Below are 15,529 nucleotides of genomic sequence, written 5' to 3'. Positions count from 1 at the left end.
CCTGAAGTACCTAACAAGGCTACGTGATTTCTGTAGGCAAGTCCTGAATCATAGTCAATTGATATAGTCAGAGTCCACCAATATAAGGTCGAAAAACATGAGGCAACGGTTGTTTTGTTAGTAAATCTAATAAAGGAACACGATGGTCACAGAACTTTCGCACAGGGAGGAAACTAAACGATTATGTTTTCGGGATTAATTACGAGGTGCGGAGGGAGAAAAGTTGGCGCCTATTTTTCCCGCTTTATCACCGCACTGCATTTTCTTGTGATAGTCTGCACAATATACAGGGTGGAATTTTTTAATGCCACCTGGAGGGAAAGTACTCTTAATACTGTAGATAGAAAATTTTACTCAAAGAAAACATTCCTTCATTTTTGAAAAGAAAATTAACTGCATTCAAAGATTTTTTAAATTTTTACGGAAATTCACCACCATGGCATAAATCCATGGCGATGGAACCCTAACGATGGATGCAATAAAAATACAGGGTGTAATTTTTAACAGATTTTAGTTGGTTCAATTCCCGAGTGTGGCAAGCAAATACTTAGAAATCTTTGAATGCAGTTCTATTTCTTTTCAAAAATAAAGGAATGTTTTCTTTGAGATTTTTTTTCTATCTACAATATTAAGAGTACTTTCCCTCCAGGTGGCATTACAAAATTCCACCATGTAGATTACGAATCTTAGGAAAATTGAGAAAAGACACTTAAAACCCAACTCAAGCTCATAGATTTTAACCTCTAATGAACAATACACCAATCATGGGGATCGATATCTATGCTTGAGAATTGATTTATACTTTCATTAGGGGTCTACTTAGTTGTCGCATTAATCTAATTGTAAATATTTTAAATTATTCATTAATAGAACCGTTACTATAACTGTAAATAGGTATTACGTCATTGTTATAAATAACAGTTACATTGTCATTATATCAATTTGAAGATACCACATGACAATAGAATAGAATAAATAAATAACGTTAATTAGTGGAAAACTATCCTGGAGATAAGGACAATTCTAATTATTTTTTAATGCTTTTAATATGGGCTACTTATGGTGTATTAATGGAAAGATCCTTGGTGTCGTGAGTTACTAAGTAAATAACTAAATGGCACATACTCGACATTTAGATCTTAGAGCAAATAATATCGAGTGTGCGTAAGCGCACATATTCTTACAATATTAGAACTTAATGCTTAATGTGTAGAAACTTACTGGCACATTGTTTTGTTAACTAACTGCGATTTTTTAATCAAATATTGTGTCGTCGTAGAACTCTCATTTGTGTGATTGTGTTGTGCGTTTTTTAAAAATAATGTGTCGTTATAGATGTGTGTTATTGTTTGTGTAATTGTGTTGTATTTTTGTATTACACTTGGTAGTTTTTATGCTTTGTATTAATATCTTTATATGGTTTTGGATCTTTTCAAAAATAGAAATCTAACTTGTTTGGGTAAAGTTACTCATTAAAAGCACTTACAACAGCAAGCCAAATCTAACATGTGAAACTACAGCGTTCTATCCAAAATTAGGTTTTCACTGTGGTGAACCCTTCTTCAAGATGGACGCATACAATGGTTTGTTGCAATGGCATGCATGTAATAGTGCAGTGAAGGCCATGTAAATGGGTATTGTAAATAGAATTGTAACACAATCCTCCCAGTATGTAAACGACCGCATAAATGATAAATAATGTTCTGCGGATCATATGACTGTTCCTGTATTTATTTCCATTGGCAGTGATTTGTATGACATCATACAGCCAATCCAGTGGCAGATACATTTTCAATTGACAGTGTGTTGCGGTTCATGGCCGAATATTCGACCGATACAGTGAAGACTATGTACTATATTTAATTGTCTTCGCGATATGAAGTCTATTTGATTGATTTATTTTTAGAAACAGAAATAGCCAAATAGATACTTTTCTGAGATGCTAATCTGAAAGTGGGTTTGCCAAAGGACTCAGTTAAGCCCCGTTTTTAATTGGTCGACCAAAAATTTTCCTTGGTCTTAGATGATTAACTACATGAATCTAGAATCGTCTAAAAATATACAGATGACTAAGTTAGTCTCTTATTGATTATGCAGCTTGTGGTTCCTAAAATGTTGCGCAAATAAGAATATAATACCTGTGCGTTTAAGTAATGCTAATCAGTTATATTTTGAGTAAAGGCTGTGGTAAAGGACTCATCACAAACTTCTGACATTCGAAGTCTAATGAAAACCCTCGATATTCCTAACATTACCCTTACAAAACTATGAGTAAACCATGACTATAACAGTAGTAAATATAGCCCATTATAGAAATACTCTGGGTGATATGCCTCTTTAGGCCTCTCGTGAGATCGGCTACCAAGACACTCCGGACGTAGCAAATTCAAATTCTTATTAGTATGTAGACCCCTTTCAGGGCACTTCTACACGTCCCAATATAGCTTGACATGAGGACAAATTCGGGAAAAATTATGTATGCTTAGTTAGGTTGACACTTTTGTTTTGACACATCCTCAAAAGGTGAGATTCCACCGCACACAGTGGCGCGAATTACGTCACTAGTCATTCGCACAAAGAACATTCTTTCGTACAATTGTATTTCGTAAAATTGCATAAATAAAAACACGTTAAAATTGATCATCTCCATGAATGTATGGCGGAGTCTCACCTTCAGAAGCACGTTTCAGGGACAACGGTAGCGAAGCGTCCACCAGGCCAGCAGAGGAGTGTATCTGCGGCGGACCTCCCGACGTCGGCAATGGCAAACCCTCGGACAACCATTGCTCGTGAGTAGACAACACTAAATCATAAATACAGTTCGTTCGTTTCAGCCAAATGACGTACACTGCTGCACAAAGGCATCCAAGGATTTCCACAAAGACCGGTCCTGCGCCGCTCGCATCCAGTATACAAAATTAAATGTATGTATGTATGTAAATTCACGCCAGAAACATAATACCTATTTCATAAATAAGGTAATCATGTATTTGGTATCGGTGGTTTCGGTACAGGAAGGAAAATTTGATTTACCTAATTAGGCATTTAATATTATTCCTCTGATAAATTATTGTACTCATTTAATATTAATATTTCAAAAGTTTAAAAAACATGATTTTGCCAGATTTTATCCTACTGAATGTTCTCATTTATTATTCAGTACTTACTTTTATTTAACATACTTATAAAACGCACATTATATTTTTCATAATATGTACGTGTCTCATTATCACTCAATCAATGATTTCGGTGACTCGATCATTAGGCAATTTTCTTTTTGGTAAGTTGGTATCACCGTTAAACATCTTCTAAGTTAACCAACAATCAAATCACCATTTAGGAATATTTTGTAACTTTACTATCACGTTCATGAAGAAGCAAACATCCCGGATGACTCAGCCGTACCTAAATAAACACTAATTAGCGCAATTATCGGTTTACTCGGTTGCCGTAAGGAACATTGGCAAAAAAGTCAAGATGTTAACTAAAAGCTGAAATGTTTGGACAAATTGACGCGTGTCCTAAAATTATCGAGCGGAATGTTGATAAAATTTTAATTAATCAGATATTGTTGCAATTACAGTCATTTAGCCGTATTTAGGCCGTGTTTGATACCTAAATCGGTCGATAATATTATGATAATATTAATTGACTAGCTTTCCGCCCGCGTGGAATTTTGTCTGTCACAGAAAAACTTTATCGCGCGCGTCCCTGTTTCAACAACCGGGATAAAAACTTCATCAAAATCGGTTCAGTGGTTTAGGCGTGAAAGCGAGACAGACAGACAGACAGAGTTACTTTCGCATTTATAATATTGGTATAGATTTCACTATTTTATGCAGTGTAAGTATGTATATTGATAATATTTTTTGAGTTAGTTCGTCTTAATGAATCAGCCGGTAGTTTTCTGTCATCCCATCGTGTCGTTGCTTTACAGTCATTGTATGTCGCAGCATTATTCTTCTGTAAGTACATTGGGAGGGCAATGAAGGGTCAAACTGTATAGTTAACTTATGCAGGGTGTCTAACATACTAACCTCGCTTTGCATTTGGCATGATCTAATAACAAATCCATCTACATTTCTTTCCGTTGTTAATAAATCAATCAATGTACCTATATCATAATTTAAATGGCGCGGGCGGGGATTCATAAGTGCCTCAATACTAGTCAAAATTAATAAAATATTATTTTTGATTTGTTGTGACTAAAAAGAACGAGCGTTTTTAGAAAACTGTTAGATTTCTTACAGGCAAATGTCGCAAACTGAATTTTGGGAAAGTTGGTTAGATTTTTCAAGTTAATTCAGGCATAAGTATTATTAATTTATATCGAAATTCAAACGCCCATTATACTTTTCCTTTTAAATATTCTATTTATGTGAGTACTATTTATAGAGTAAATATCCTCTTTATTAGAATAATAGGAACGCAAGCGTTCTATTTGCTCTTGTTATTGTTATGGCACGAGTGAATAGGTATTTTATTTACTGAACGAGTATACTTCATCATAGATGTCATAACTTAACAAGTGTGATTGAGGTCAAACGCGTTACTCATTAATTAAAAAATATTAAATCTACGTTATAATTAGAAATCGTTAATATCTGCTGTCCGTATTCAGAAACATAAAACAGACCATAAAACTCCTCAACACATGAATTGAAGATCATAATTTCAGCCACAGGACGTCCACTGCTGAACATAGACATCCCCCAATGACTTCCAGATTGACCAGTTGGTAGCTTTACGAGGTCGTCTGTCCACCTTATGAATATGAAGAGATATACAAACATAATGTCATCTCACGACAGGATAGTGATGGGCGGAGTCCTCCACAATCCCTCTCTGACCTTCACCGATGGGGTGAAGACGGTAGACTACGTGTTGGTCTGGGAGGCCGGCAAAGAGGACGCGAGGAAACCCGAGGCGGTGGAACAGAGGAGGATATTTGAGGAGAACCTGGAACTCGAGGGGTTAGCGCTGGAGAGGGCCGCGCCGGATAACCTTTACGGACTGAACTTTGTTAAGGTGAGACAGGACTTTGATTCTTAACACGTAGACGTTAACTGACATTGTTGACCGGTCGTATGCCGATAACCCAGACAACAATGCGAAAGTCATTGTGTCTCGGCCTGTAGGCCTAGGATGCGCGCCGCGATAAGCGGATATCACACCATTTTTGCGATTTTGCCCATATATTTTGACGTCGATAAAGTATACCTATCACGGCGCGCATCCTAATCAGTGCATACGAGAGGTTAAGTGACAAAAAGAGTAATTCAAGTTTATTTGTTCTAATGGAGATACGAGATTAGGTAAATCCGGATGTGTAAAGCCCGGTTTCCATCAAAGCGGAGAGGAGTATGGATATAACGAAATATAATTGATTACTCAAAACAAAATTTTCTCTCGTCTCCTCTTATCTCCGTTTCGGTGAAAAAAACTGGGCCTTAGATTTGTATTAAGTGTTTTTAGTTGTGTACGATGTCGTGTTAAGAAATATTTTTTTTATTACAGATACATGCGCCCGTACAAGTTCTGAAAGATTATAGTGAAATATTAAAATTAAGGATGCCAATGAAGGTATGTTTTTTCATTATAGCAAACATTTCTAACCTTTGGTGTTCAGTATCGTGGAGTAGATAACGCAGGAGCGAAAGAGACAAGGCAATACAATATTATCAATTTGTATAGCGTGATCACTTTCACTCGTTTGCTAATTAGGGTACATTTAAATTGATGCGGAGTTGAGTTTAGTGACAATGTTTTCTTACATTTTAAACGCCGTTTGCGTCAAATGCATTGGATGTGGGAAAACTCCGCTCCGCTTAAATTCAATGGAAACGCACCCTTAAAATGTGTAGGATTTTGGTATCTAGTCGATGTGTCTTGGCTTTTAAATAATAGAGTAGTCCCCTCTCCCTTAGCTTAATGCTTAGAGGTAATAAAGTTCACTATGGGACAAATGTCATCGGACATATTATGTCACTTTGGGTGCCAGCCAATCGTGAGCGAAGAAACATGTGACGTAACGAGATTTAGAATGTCATCGTACGAATTACTCCCTGACTCTTGTCGTGACATCTGTCCCCTAGCGAATACTAGACTTTATAATTTGATGAAAGAAATCCCTGAATACATATTATCATGAGTATTAATTGTTTATTTTATACTATTACGTATTCTTAACTAATAATTGAAAGGTTTTATAGTATTTTGTACTATAAATAAGTGTATTTTTTGACCTAATAAACCAAATTGATGATAGTAGCAGGAATGAAAAACAAAATCTTTTTTTCGCTGATAATATAAATTAATAAATAAGTTTGTTTTTGAACCATAGTTAATTAAAAGATTAAAACTATGTTATTATAAAAGGTTATCTTTGTAAGAGTTGCTCGTTCTGTATATTTCTCTAGATAAGTGTTGTAACTAACATTTGAAATCTAGCTGTTGAATGTTGGTGTGTCAAAAGTAGAAAATTAAAAAATGTGCAAAAAATGCCTTGCATTGTAGCATGTAATGTGCCATAAATCAAGCAGAAATTATTTAAATTATACTTTTGTACAGTCGTCATCAAATACATGTTACACAGATGTTAAAGTAATAAATCTCAATATGTGCTCAAGTATGTTAACAGTTAAAAGTGTTGTGCACAAACAAGTATACATAATTATGTTTGATGCTGACTGTATTATTTAAAATTAAAAAAAAACATATCATATCCTCAACAAAAATTCATCATAGACACACTATTTATAATGAATGGTTTCACACGAGTTATTCATAAGTTAAAGGGTCTGATTACACAGGTTGCTTTTAGTCACCCGCATAAAAAGAATTATCTGTGTTTGGAATAAATTGTGCTCCAAAAATCAATGTGGCGTATGACAAATATCGATCCATGTGAATGAGATCTAACATTGTGTTATATGTACGTTCGTAGGAATGCAGTAAGATACGAAAAGGTGGGAAGACGAATAAGATACTGAATGCTGCACTGTATATGTCTAAGGTATGCTGTCGTGGATATGACGCGCGAAGCATGAGCTTACTAACCGGGGGCGGATTTAGGAGGATAGGCGAATGGTGTATTCTTTCTCTATCGATATTTTATACTTTTTTCTTAAATAAAAGAAAAAAACTAATACTCTGTTAAGCTCAGTTACTCATAATCTTTAGACTTTAAAACTTTAAACACTATAAATAACAGAATGCAGATTTTTTTCAAAAGTAGACAAAAGCTTCAAAAGCACTTGGTTGTACATTCTTACTTCTCCCTTTCAAACATTTGTTTTTTACATCATGCATTGAGTGCAATTCTGATGAATTAGAGAAAAAATTATGTCTAAAGCTATTAGTCTCCTTGAAAGATACAGAGACATCATCATCATTAAACTGCGTTTAAAATCGTATTTTAAAATATTGGTCTGGCAATTTCGATGTCTCTTAGATATTTCTATTGCTGACTGTACACCATCGTGACTCAGGCTAAGAAACCCTTCTTGAATCCGCCCTTGAAACTAACATCCGCGCTTATGCGACCCATGTGGATTCGGCTCATTGTAAGCTAATGTGCGATCGTTGCCTAGTTGTTCTCTAAACGCTATGAATGGATGTGACTTTATGTAAATAAGTAACTACCTATCTGTCTTATGAAAGAAATCGTGGATTATCACTTATTTTTACTATACAGAATTAAATGTCTAATATGTAATTTTTAATAATAATGGTGGTGGTTTGTATTAAATGTACACCTACTTTTATTTCTTTGTTTATTGAGAGCGAGTCCGCTGTCATGCGCGTATTGTAAACGTTTCTACAATGGACATCGCCAGCTATTATACAGATGACAGCACATCAAGCCACATACAGCAGGAAACGAGCTATGGTATCTTATTGTATAGAACATAGGTGCTATTTTGTAACAAAAACTTGTAATCTGATGTGCTGACATCTGTTGCGAGCTGTTGTACGTGTTGTATGTTGATCGTCACTTTATCCATAATTTTTCAAATGCAATTAGTCCCTTAAAATACCCTTTAGATTAAATACAAAAGAAGAAAGATTAGATTCATAGCTGGTAGCGCTAAAGTGCGATTTCATGCACTACATAATATAAATTAATAAATTAATATAATTAAATAGGTCTCGCTTAACAATCGCGGGCATCGCTGCACATAACGGATAGCTTAAATAAATATTAAATCCCATTAACGAAGGTCGCGCTGCGTACTAACATGTGATTATACTTAACTAACGAGCTACGATAGCAAATAACAATCAGTGTTTGCGATAGTAACACCCTATTAATTGACTAATGTATTTTATGTTTAGCGAGTAGGTACTAACTTGTTTGGTAGTTATATTTTGATAATATAGACATTTTGTAAAACTAAAAAGCTTATAATAGTGAACAATTATAACACCATTATGTATGTAGCAGCTAAAAGCTAATCTTCACATCATAGATCCCATAAATCGATGCAATGTTATCTATAAAATTATTATCTATGGGTTCATTACATTTTTAGAATTCTCCATGTATTGTTGCTGTAATAATGCTGTCAATGTCTGTGAAAACACTATCAAGTTTAAGTTCAAACTAACCAGTCATTTAATCATTTAGGCACAGTATGTTCTAAAATGCACACTGTATTGCTTGTATCTTCAAAAAATACTTACTCAATTCAGAAAAACCCTTCTATTTAAAATAAGACCATGTTCTAATAGAATAAGGTTGATTTTGCAGTTCTCAGCCCTTAAAGATGTGCACGAAAAGACTAACAGTCTGCTGGACAAAGTGGAGGGCTGTTGGGATAGCTTCATGAACACAATCAGGGTGGACCCAGTAAAGTTCCCTGAGAAGAGACACCGCCTCACTGCCATTTATTCTAAGGACAAGGAGTACTTGTAAGTAAAAGTTATTTTGTTAAATTATTACGAGTAAAAGGCAGACATTTTTAAAATAGCTCTGATCTTACTCCCGTATTCACAAAGGTTGCCTGCTTAAGCAGCAGCACAGCGTTGAATAGAGCTCTGTGATTTGTTCGTGTGTGACCCTGTGCATCCACGCGCACTGTGAGATACACCTTAAGTTAAATAAAAATGATACTTAACACAATGGGAAGTCATGCCCTCATTATGGTCAATTATCAACCCTCGGTTTTAATCTGTGGTATAATCTATCACTCGCGCATTTTGTGATAATTTTATCGTCTGAAAGTATGACACAGTCCAATAAAAGTTACCATCTAATTTAAAACGTTAAATCCTCCCTAATACGAACCTGATATTTTTTTTGCTAATCTACGCAATCGTACTAGTTTTGTTTACCATAGATGTGCCCATCTATAAAGAGGTGCCATAAAATAAATTGTGCATTAATACTGAGAAACAGTTTTCCTTTTTCATTCAAATTATCCTATGTTCATGACCTAACTTTGTACCCAATGTATCTATAAAAATATGTCTATATTCAAAATGTCTTAAATACTGTTTTCATTGCAGATTCGATACAAGTTCCCCATGTTTCTGGACTCCGTCGATCCGTTCTCGCATAGTCCAGTTCATCCTGGACCGCAAGAAGTTTTCCAAGGAGCCCGGCGACGACTTCGCATTCGGCATCACGAGGCTTATCAGCAATAACGTGTATAGCGCTGCGTATCCTCTACACGACGTGAGTATCCGGCTCGAAGGACCAGTCAAAGAACTAGAAACTAGGCCTTAGTATTTAATAAATTTGTATACGAGTGTAGATGATAGATAATCTTAGAAAATCCCTATATTTTTATCTTTGGGTATAAGAAAGATAGAGAGAGAGGGAAAAGAAATACCGTTTCCCTAACTGGTATTTGATTCATTATACGGAATATACAATCTTCTTCAGGACTATTTTGTAAAGAGATCTTTTCCTTTTAGTTGTTTTAAGAGAAAATTGATTGAGATTTTAGGATTTTAGGTAATCACTTACCATCAGGTGATCCGTCTGCTCGTTTGCCTCCTGTCACATAAAAAAAAAGTAAAATAGGAACAATTTTGCAATGAAAATGACTGTGTACATTATAAATACATAATTTATTATTGATTATTTCAGGGTGATCTCAAAACTCCTGGCTCAATGCGGCATCTGCTATACACGGAATGGGCTAGCGTATCCAAATGTATAAAATACCAGCCGCTCGACTATATTAAGGATTATTTTGGAGTTAAAATAGGTAAGCATTTAAGAGTGACACCTAGCTAGCATATTTTGAACCTTACCGACTTACATTAAGGCTGGAAATCACTGGCCCATTTATTGACCCGAAGCAGTGGTACGGTTAATACTGGGACGTGTAAAAGTGCTATTTAAAAGCCTACTTGGATAAATAAATGAGTTTTTTTTTATCAAATGAAAATTATTACCCTAAGTGATCAAAATCCTAAAATACCATAGTACAGCTTCACTTTATCTTTTTATTGCACGATTAGTGTAAGTAAACCTTTGCGATTTCTTCGACCTTGTACGTCTTATCTGGTTACACTCGTTAGCGAAAGAAAACATTGTGACGACGGTAATGGTATTCTATTACCTTACAGGTCTATAAGTATAGCAAGATGAAATTCATTCGACCTTAAAGGCTTCCACAGACCAAACGCGGGTCAGAAGCAGTGCGGGTCAGTTGCAGCGCGGCTGAGGCACACTGAAAGCAGCGCAGTTTCAAAGCAGTTGCAACGCGGGCGGTTGTTAAAAATTTAAATATTCGAAAATCGCTTTCAACGCGCTGCTACCGCCCTGCGTCCGGTGTGTCATACTAATATGGCCGCCATAGTAATACAACAGCGCGGGCCCGCGTTCGCGCCGCTTCTGTCCCGCACCCGCGCCGCTTCTGTCCCGCACCCGCGCCGCTTCTGTCCCGCACCCGCGCCGCCTCGTTTGTCGTTCGGCAGTTGCAGTGCGGCGCGGTTGGAGCGCGGGCCCGCGTTCAAATTTGGTGTGACACACTTCAAAGAGTTTCTTGTATTACAACTTGCGCGGGCCCGCATTTAAACTGCGCTGCTACTGCCCCGCGTTTGGTCTGCCCAAGCCTTTAGACAAGTCGGTAAAGTTCGAAATGGGTGTTTTTTTATTATGGCCGCCCTTTAACACTGTTCCGAAGTCGAAGCAGAGTTGTAGGGTAAAATTTAAAGAGTATAATGTAATGTTTAATATTTTTTATAATTATTTACAGGTTTATATTTCGCATGGCTCGGCTTTTACACGCACATGCTTATACCAGCATCGATAGTGGGACTTATATGTGTGATATATTCTGCGTCTACTGTATACTCGAATAAACCTAGGTAAGTTACTACAGCTTTGTAAAAAATATTATCAGATAAAAAAATCACAATCTATTGATAAAATAATTATAGAAATGTCAGTAAAAACTATCTTATAGTCATTTAAAGTATTATATTAATATATAATAAAACAGCACACAGAATTAATATTCTGTGTGCTGTTTTATTTTATTTTATTAAGAAAACCAACTGCGTAGTGAAAACTTTTACTCTGTACTCATATAGGGCGTGATGAATTCCTGATAATCCAGCTTGTAACTTCTAACGTGCGCCAAATCATTATGTACCTTACGCTACTTGACATAGATGCTAAAAAGCAATTGAACAAGATTATAAAAAATACATGCTTTTTTACTTTTCTTGCAGCGAAGACGTATGCAACTACAACTCGACGATCAAGATGTGTCCGCTGTGCGACTACCACTGCGACTTTTGGGACCTCAAAGACACGTGCTTGTATTCCCGCATCACGTATCTGTTCGACAACCCGACCACTGTGTTCTTTGCCGTGTTCATGAGTTTTTGGGGTAAGTTAATATAGATTTATGATGATTAATTTCAAGTAAAAATTATTGTTAACATTACGCTAAGTTTTATTAGTTCCTTTTGATTTGCGATACATATAAAAAATACCCTTATGTCCAAAGGGTACTACAAGGTTCGAGACTATATTGATGACAAGGATGCGTGGTCAGTTCAGTCTGCACATATTTGATGTACTTAAATTTGACTATTCTTACCGTTAGATAATTCCTGGCAATAAGTGGTGACTGAGTTTGTTCCGGCGTTTCTTCTCAGCACTTGCCATATGTTTGTCTCGAAGCGCTGGTAGGGCCCAAAAGATAAGGAGACATGTAAAGTGCCCCATAAGGGCTACCTTTTCTTTTTTTTTTATTATTTTCTATTGACGTTCATAAGTGCCACTTGTGGTCTAAACTGAATAAATATTTTTTGATTTTTTGATTTTTGATTCTCCGTTCAACATCAAATCCTCTGAAATTATTATCAGTTATGGAAAATAGGTGTTCCTTGTGAATGAAGTAACATAATTGTTACGGAAGTTTTAAACATGTAAAATTTAAGAGCGCCTTTAAATTAGAGGCACGGGGAAACCACTGTGGCGCGCTTGTTATGATACTAATTTTTCTAGAAGTGCAGTTGCAGCGCCATTACCGCGACAAACGTACACGGCAAACGCTTCCCAATGGGTCTAGACAAAGTGCACTTTAAAATAAAGTAAACCAGTTGAAAGGTGGTCGAAAAGCCTTTTTTTGTATGGAGTTTTGACGGATTTGATTTTGGATTCGATTTTGGATTTGATCAAAAAGTTCCACTTGTCTAGGGGGGCAGATCATTTGGAGTAGAGTCATGAGTCTGCCATTGACTATTTCGAATGAAGCTCGCCTTCGGCCTTTCCATCATTTTCTATAGTCACAACTTCCTCGTCGTGGTATTGCATAACATGCTGTAACGCTATTGCTTTAGGCGCGTGTTTCCTGGAGCTGTGGAAGCGGTACTCGGCGGAGATGACGCACCGCTGGGACCTGACCGGCTTCGACGTGTACGAGGAGCACCCGCGCCCGCAGTACCTGGCAAGGCTCGCGCACGTCAAGCGGACTGAGGTACGCAAACATTTACATCTATTACTAAATAAGTAGCGGCGCGTTTGCTTAAGGTTAACAACTCACGGCGCAATTTTCACCTGTGCCCGCAGCTTCTGTAGAATGCAGATACTTGTGTAAAAACTAATGCACAACTCACGACGCGGTTTGCGCACTCTGCGATGAATTGGTGGGCGACCGCTGCAGTGGCATCGTTAACTGCCACGTTTGAGGGCGATGGCGGCTAGTGTGGGAGTGTGAAACGGAACGCAAGGGAGTGAGTGAGAGGAAACGAATGAGTGAGGAAGTAAGAACGACGGGATTTCCTATTTTTTGTGGTTTTTATCCTGGAGAAAATACAAATAAAGCTGAAGAAATACACCCTGAATTTCAATTCCTACAGCTTGTAATCGCGCAAATAACGGGTCCCGCGAGTTTTGAAATAAAACCGCAATTCCAACACCGCCGCGGGCGCGGGTGAAAAATCGCGCCGTGAGTTCTTAGCCTAAAAGTGGCATCTTGATTAAAGGTCTACGAGAATAGTTTTTCAGAAGTTCGTGCCCAGAATAATGGTTTGATTCGAAAATATAAAGCATGTATAATATTGTCTAAAATGGTGTATGTCTTGTTGGTGTTAATAAATAAATAAAATAAAATATAGATGGCAGAAAGGAATGTGATTCTTACTAGGGCGTAGCCAAAAATTACGTAGATACGAGTAATATCGACAGCCTGTTCTCCACCATGATGATTTCTGCCGCTTCTCTATGATTTTTCATATAACATATCGGTCCTGGGCGCGATAGGAAACATTATTATTGAAGGCAGGGAAAACTAGTCCTTACTGTCTTGGGAATCAAGCTAAATTTTCCTCAACAGCTCAATGTCATAACGGACGAGCGAGAGCCCATGGTTCCGTTCTGGCGCATGCGTCTTCCCGCCACGCTCATGTCGTTCAGTATCGTGGCTCTTCTGATCTTGATGGCTCTGGCGGCAGTGCTTGGTGTGGTGTTATACCTATAGGAGATAGATAACGTTATTTTCAGCAGGGAAAAACACTTCTTACTGTCTTGGGAATCAAGCTTAATTTTTCTCAACAGCTCAACGTCATAACGGGCGAGCGGGAGTCCATGGTTCCGTTCTGGCGCATGCGTCTTCCCGCCACGTTCATGTCGTTCAGTATCGTGGCTCTTCTGATCCTGATGGCGCTGGCGGCAGTGCTGGGTGTGGTGCTATACCGCATGTCGATCATCGGCGCGATAGGAAACATTATTGTAGGCAGGGAAAACTAGTCCTTACTGTCTTGGGAATTAAGCAAAATTTTCCTCAACAGCTTAACGTCATAACGGGCGAGCGGGAGCCCATGGTTCCGTTCTGGCGCATGCGTCTTCCCGCTACGCTAATGTCGTTCAGTATCGTGGCTCTTCTGATCTTGATGGCTCTGGCGGCGGTGCTTGGTGTGGTGTTATACCGCATATGACTAGACGCTATAGGAGATAGAGAACGTTATTGTAGGCAGGGAAAACCAGTCCTTACTGTCTTGGGAATTAAGCTGATTGTTGCTCCACAGCTCAACGTCATAACGGGCGAGCGGGAGCCCATGGTTCCGTTCTGGCGCATGCGTCTCCCCGCCACGCTCATGTCGTTCAGTATCGTGGCTCTTCTGATCCTGATGGCGCTGGCAGCAGTGCTTGGTGTGGTGCTATACCGCATGTCGATCATCGGCGCCACGCTGTTGAGGCAAGACAACCGGCTGATATCGTACAACCCGATCATGTTCACCACGGCCACTGCTGCCTGTATCAACCTGGTGCTCATCTGCGTGTTTAATTATGTGAGTACATTTGCCTGTTTATTTATTTACAACAAAATAAACGTTACAAAAAAAGGTTTCAATTCAAACTTCACTATAGGTGATAACTGTTTTGGTGTGTCTTTGTGTTGTATGTAAGCTTATATAATTTGCGCTAATGAACACTGAAAATCATTCAATTCAGCTAAGGATACGGAAGTGATTTATATCCATTATAATTTTTACTGTTCTGTTAGTAATGGTTGAGAATTTCTTTACTTATTTACAAAATTGCCGACGTCTACTGATGTGAAGATGACAATGTATTTTGAAAAATAACACCATGACAGTTAATTTGTAGCATTGAAGTATTTTATATAATGATAAGATTATCGGTTATTTTTTATATTTTCTTCAACGCTAACAAAATCTCTTTCTAGATGTATACCTACCTAGCAGAGTGGCTCACGGAAAAGGAACTCCTGCGCACACAGACAGAGTTCGACGACTCGCTCACGCTCAAGATTTACCTGCTGCAGTTCGTCAACTACTACGCGTCGATTTTCTACATCGCTTTCTTCAAGGGAAAGTATGTGGGTCGGCCTGGGGACTATGTGAGGGTATTCGGCCAGAGACAAGAAGAGGTGAGAGAATCAAGAATTAATATAAAACAAAATATCGAACAATATTTAAAAAAATAAACTAATTTTATGACATCATAAATTAAAACTGTAAATTATTGACGTAAGAAATTGCGATGCTTAAAATATTCTGCACCAAATAGATTGATCCTTTCTTTCACGAGTGTGAA

General features: G+C 37.6%; 1 protein-coding gene across 7 annotated transcripts in view; it reads left to right on the top strand.

The window, feature by feature from the left end:
• The window catches only part of LOC135085042 (anoctamin-1), a 40,192-nt gene that overhangs the window by 8,801 nt on the left and 15,862 nt on the right, over positions 1 to 15,529 (top strand). For 4 of the 7 annotated variants that reach the window (XM_063979822.1, XM_063979851.1, XM_063979847.1 and 1 more), the window contains 12 exons: positions 2,691 to 2,789; positions 4,812 to 5,028; positions 5,518 to 5,583; positions 6,947 to 7,015; positions 8,753 to 8,913; positions 9,511 to 9,679; positions 10,097 to 10,217; positions 11,214 to 11,325; positions 11,692 to 11,852; positions 12,811 to 12,947; positions 14,497 to 14,760; positions 15,159 to 15,362. In XM_063979822.1, the coding sequence (XP_063835892.1) occupies positions 2,691 to 2,789; positions 4,812 to 5,028; positions 5,518 to 5,583; positions 6,947 to 7,015; positions 8,753 to 8,913; positions 9,511 to 9,679; positions 10,097 to 10,217; positions 11,214 to 11,325; positions 11,692 to 11,852; positions 12,811 to 12,947; positions 14,497 to 14,760; positions 15,159 to 15,362 (1,780 nt within the window). The remainder of the gene's footprint in view (positions 1 to 2,690; positions 2,790 to 4,811; positions 5,029 to 5,517; positions 5,584 to 6,946; positions 7,016 to 8,752; positions 8,914 to 9,510; positions 9,680 to 10,096; positions 10,218 to 11,213; positions 11,326 to 11,691; positions 11,853 to 12,810; positions 12,948 to 14,496; positions 14,761 to 15,158; positions 15,363 to 15,529) is intronic. The other 3 variants (XM_063979836.1, XM_063979859.1, XM_063979831.1) reach the window with 2 other exon arrangements.

This window comes from Ostrinia nubilalis, chromosome 2 (genome assembly GCF_963855985.1).
Source record: "Ostrinia nubilalis chromosome 2, ilOstNubi1.1, whole genome shotgun sequence".
Taxonomy (NCBI): domain Eukaryota; kingdom Metazoa; phylum Arthropoda; class Insecta; order Lepidoptera; family Crambidae; genus Ostrinia; species Ostrinia nubilalis.
The sequence above is the reverse complement of the archived record's forward strand: the minus strand, read 5'-3'. Positions and strand labels throughout refer to the sequence as shown.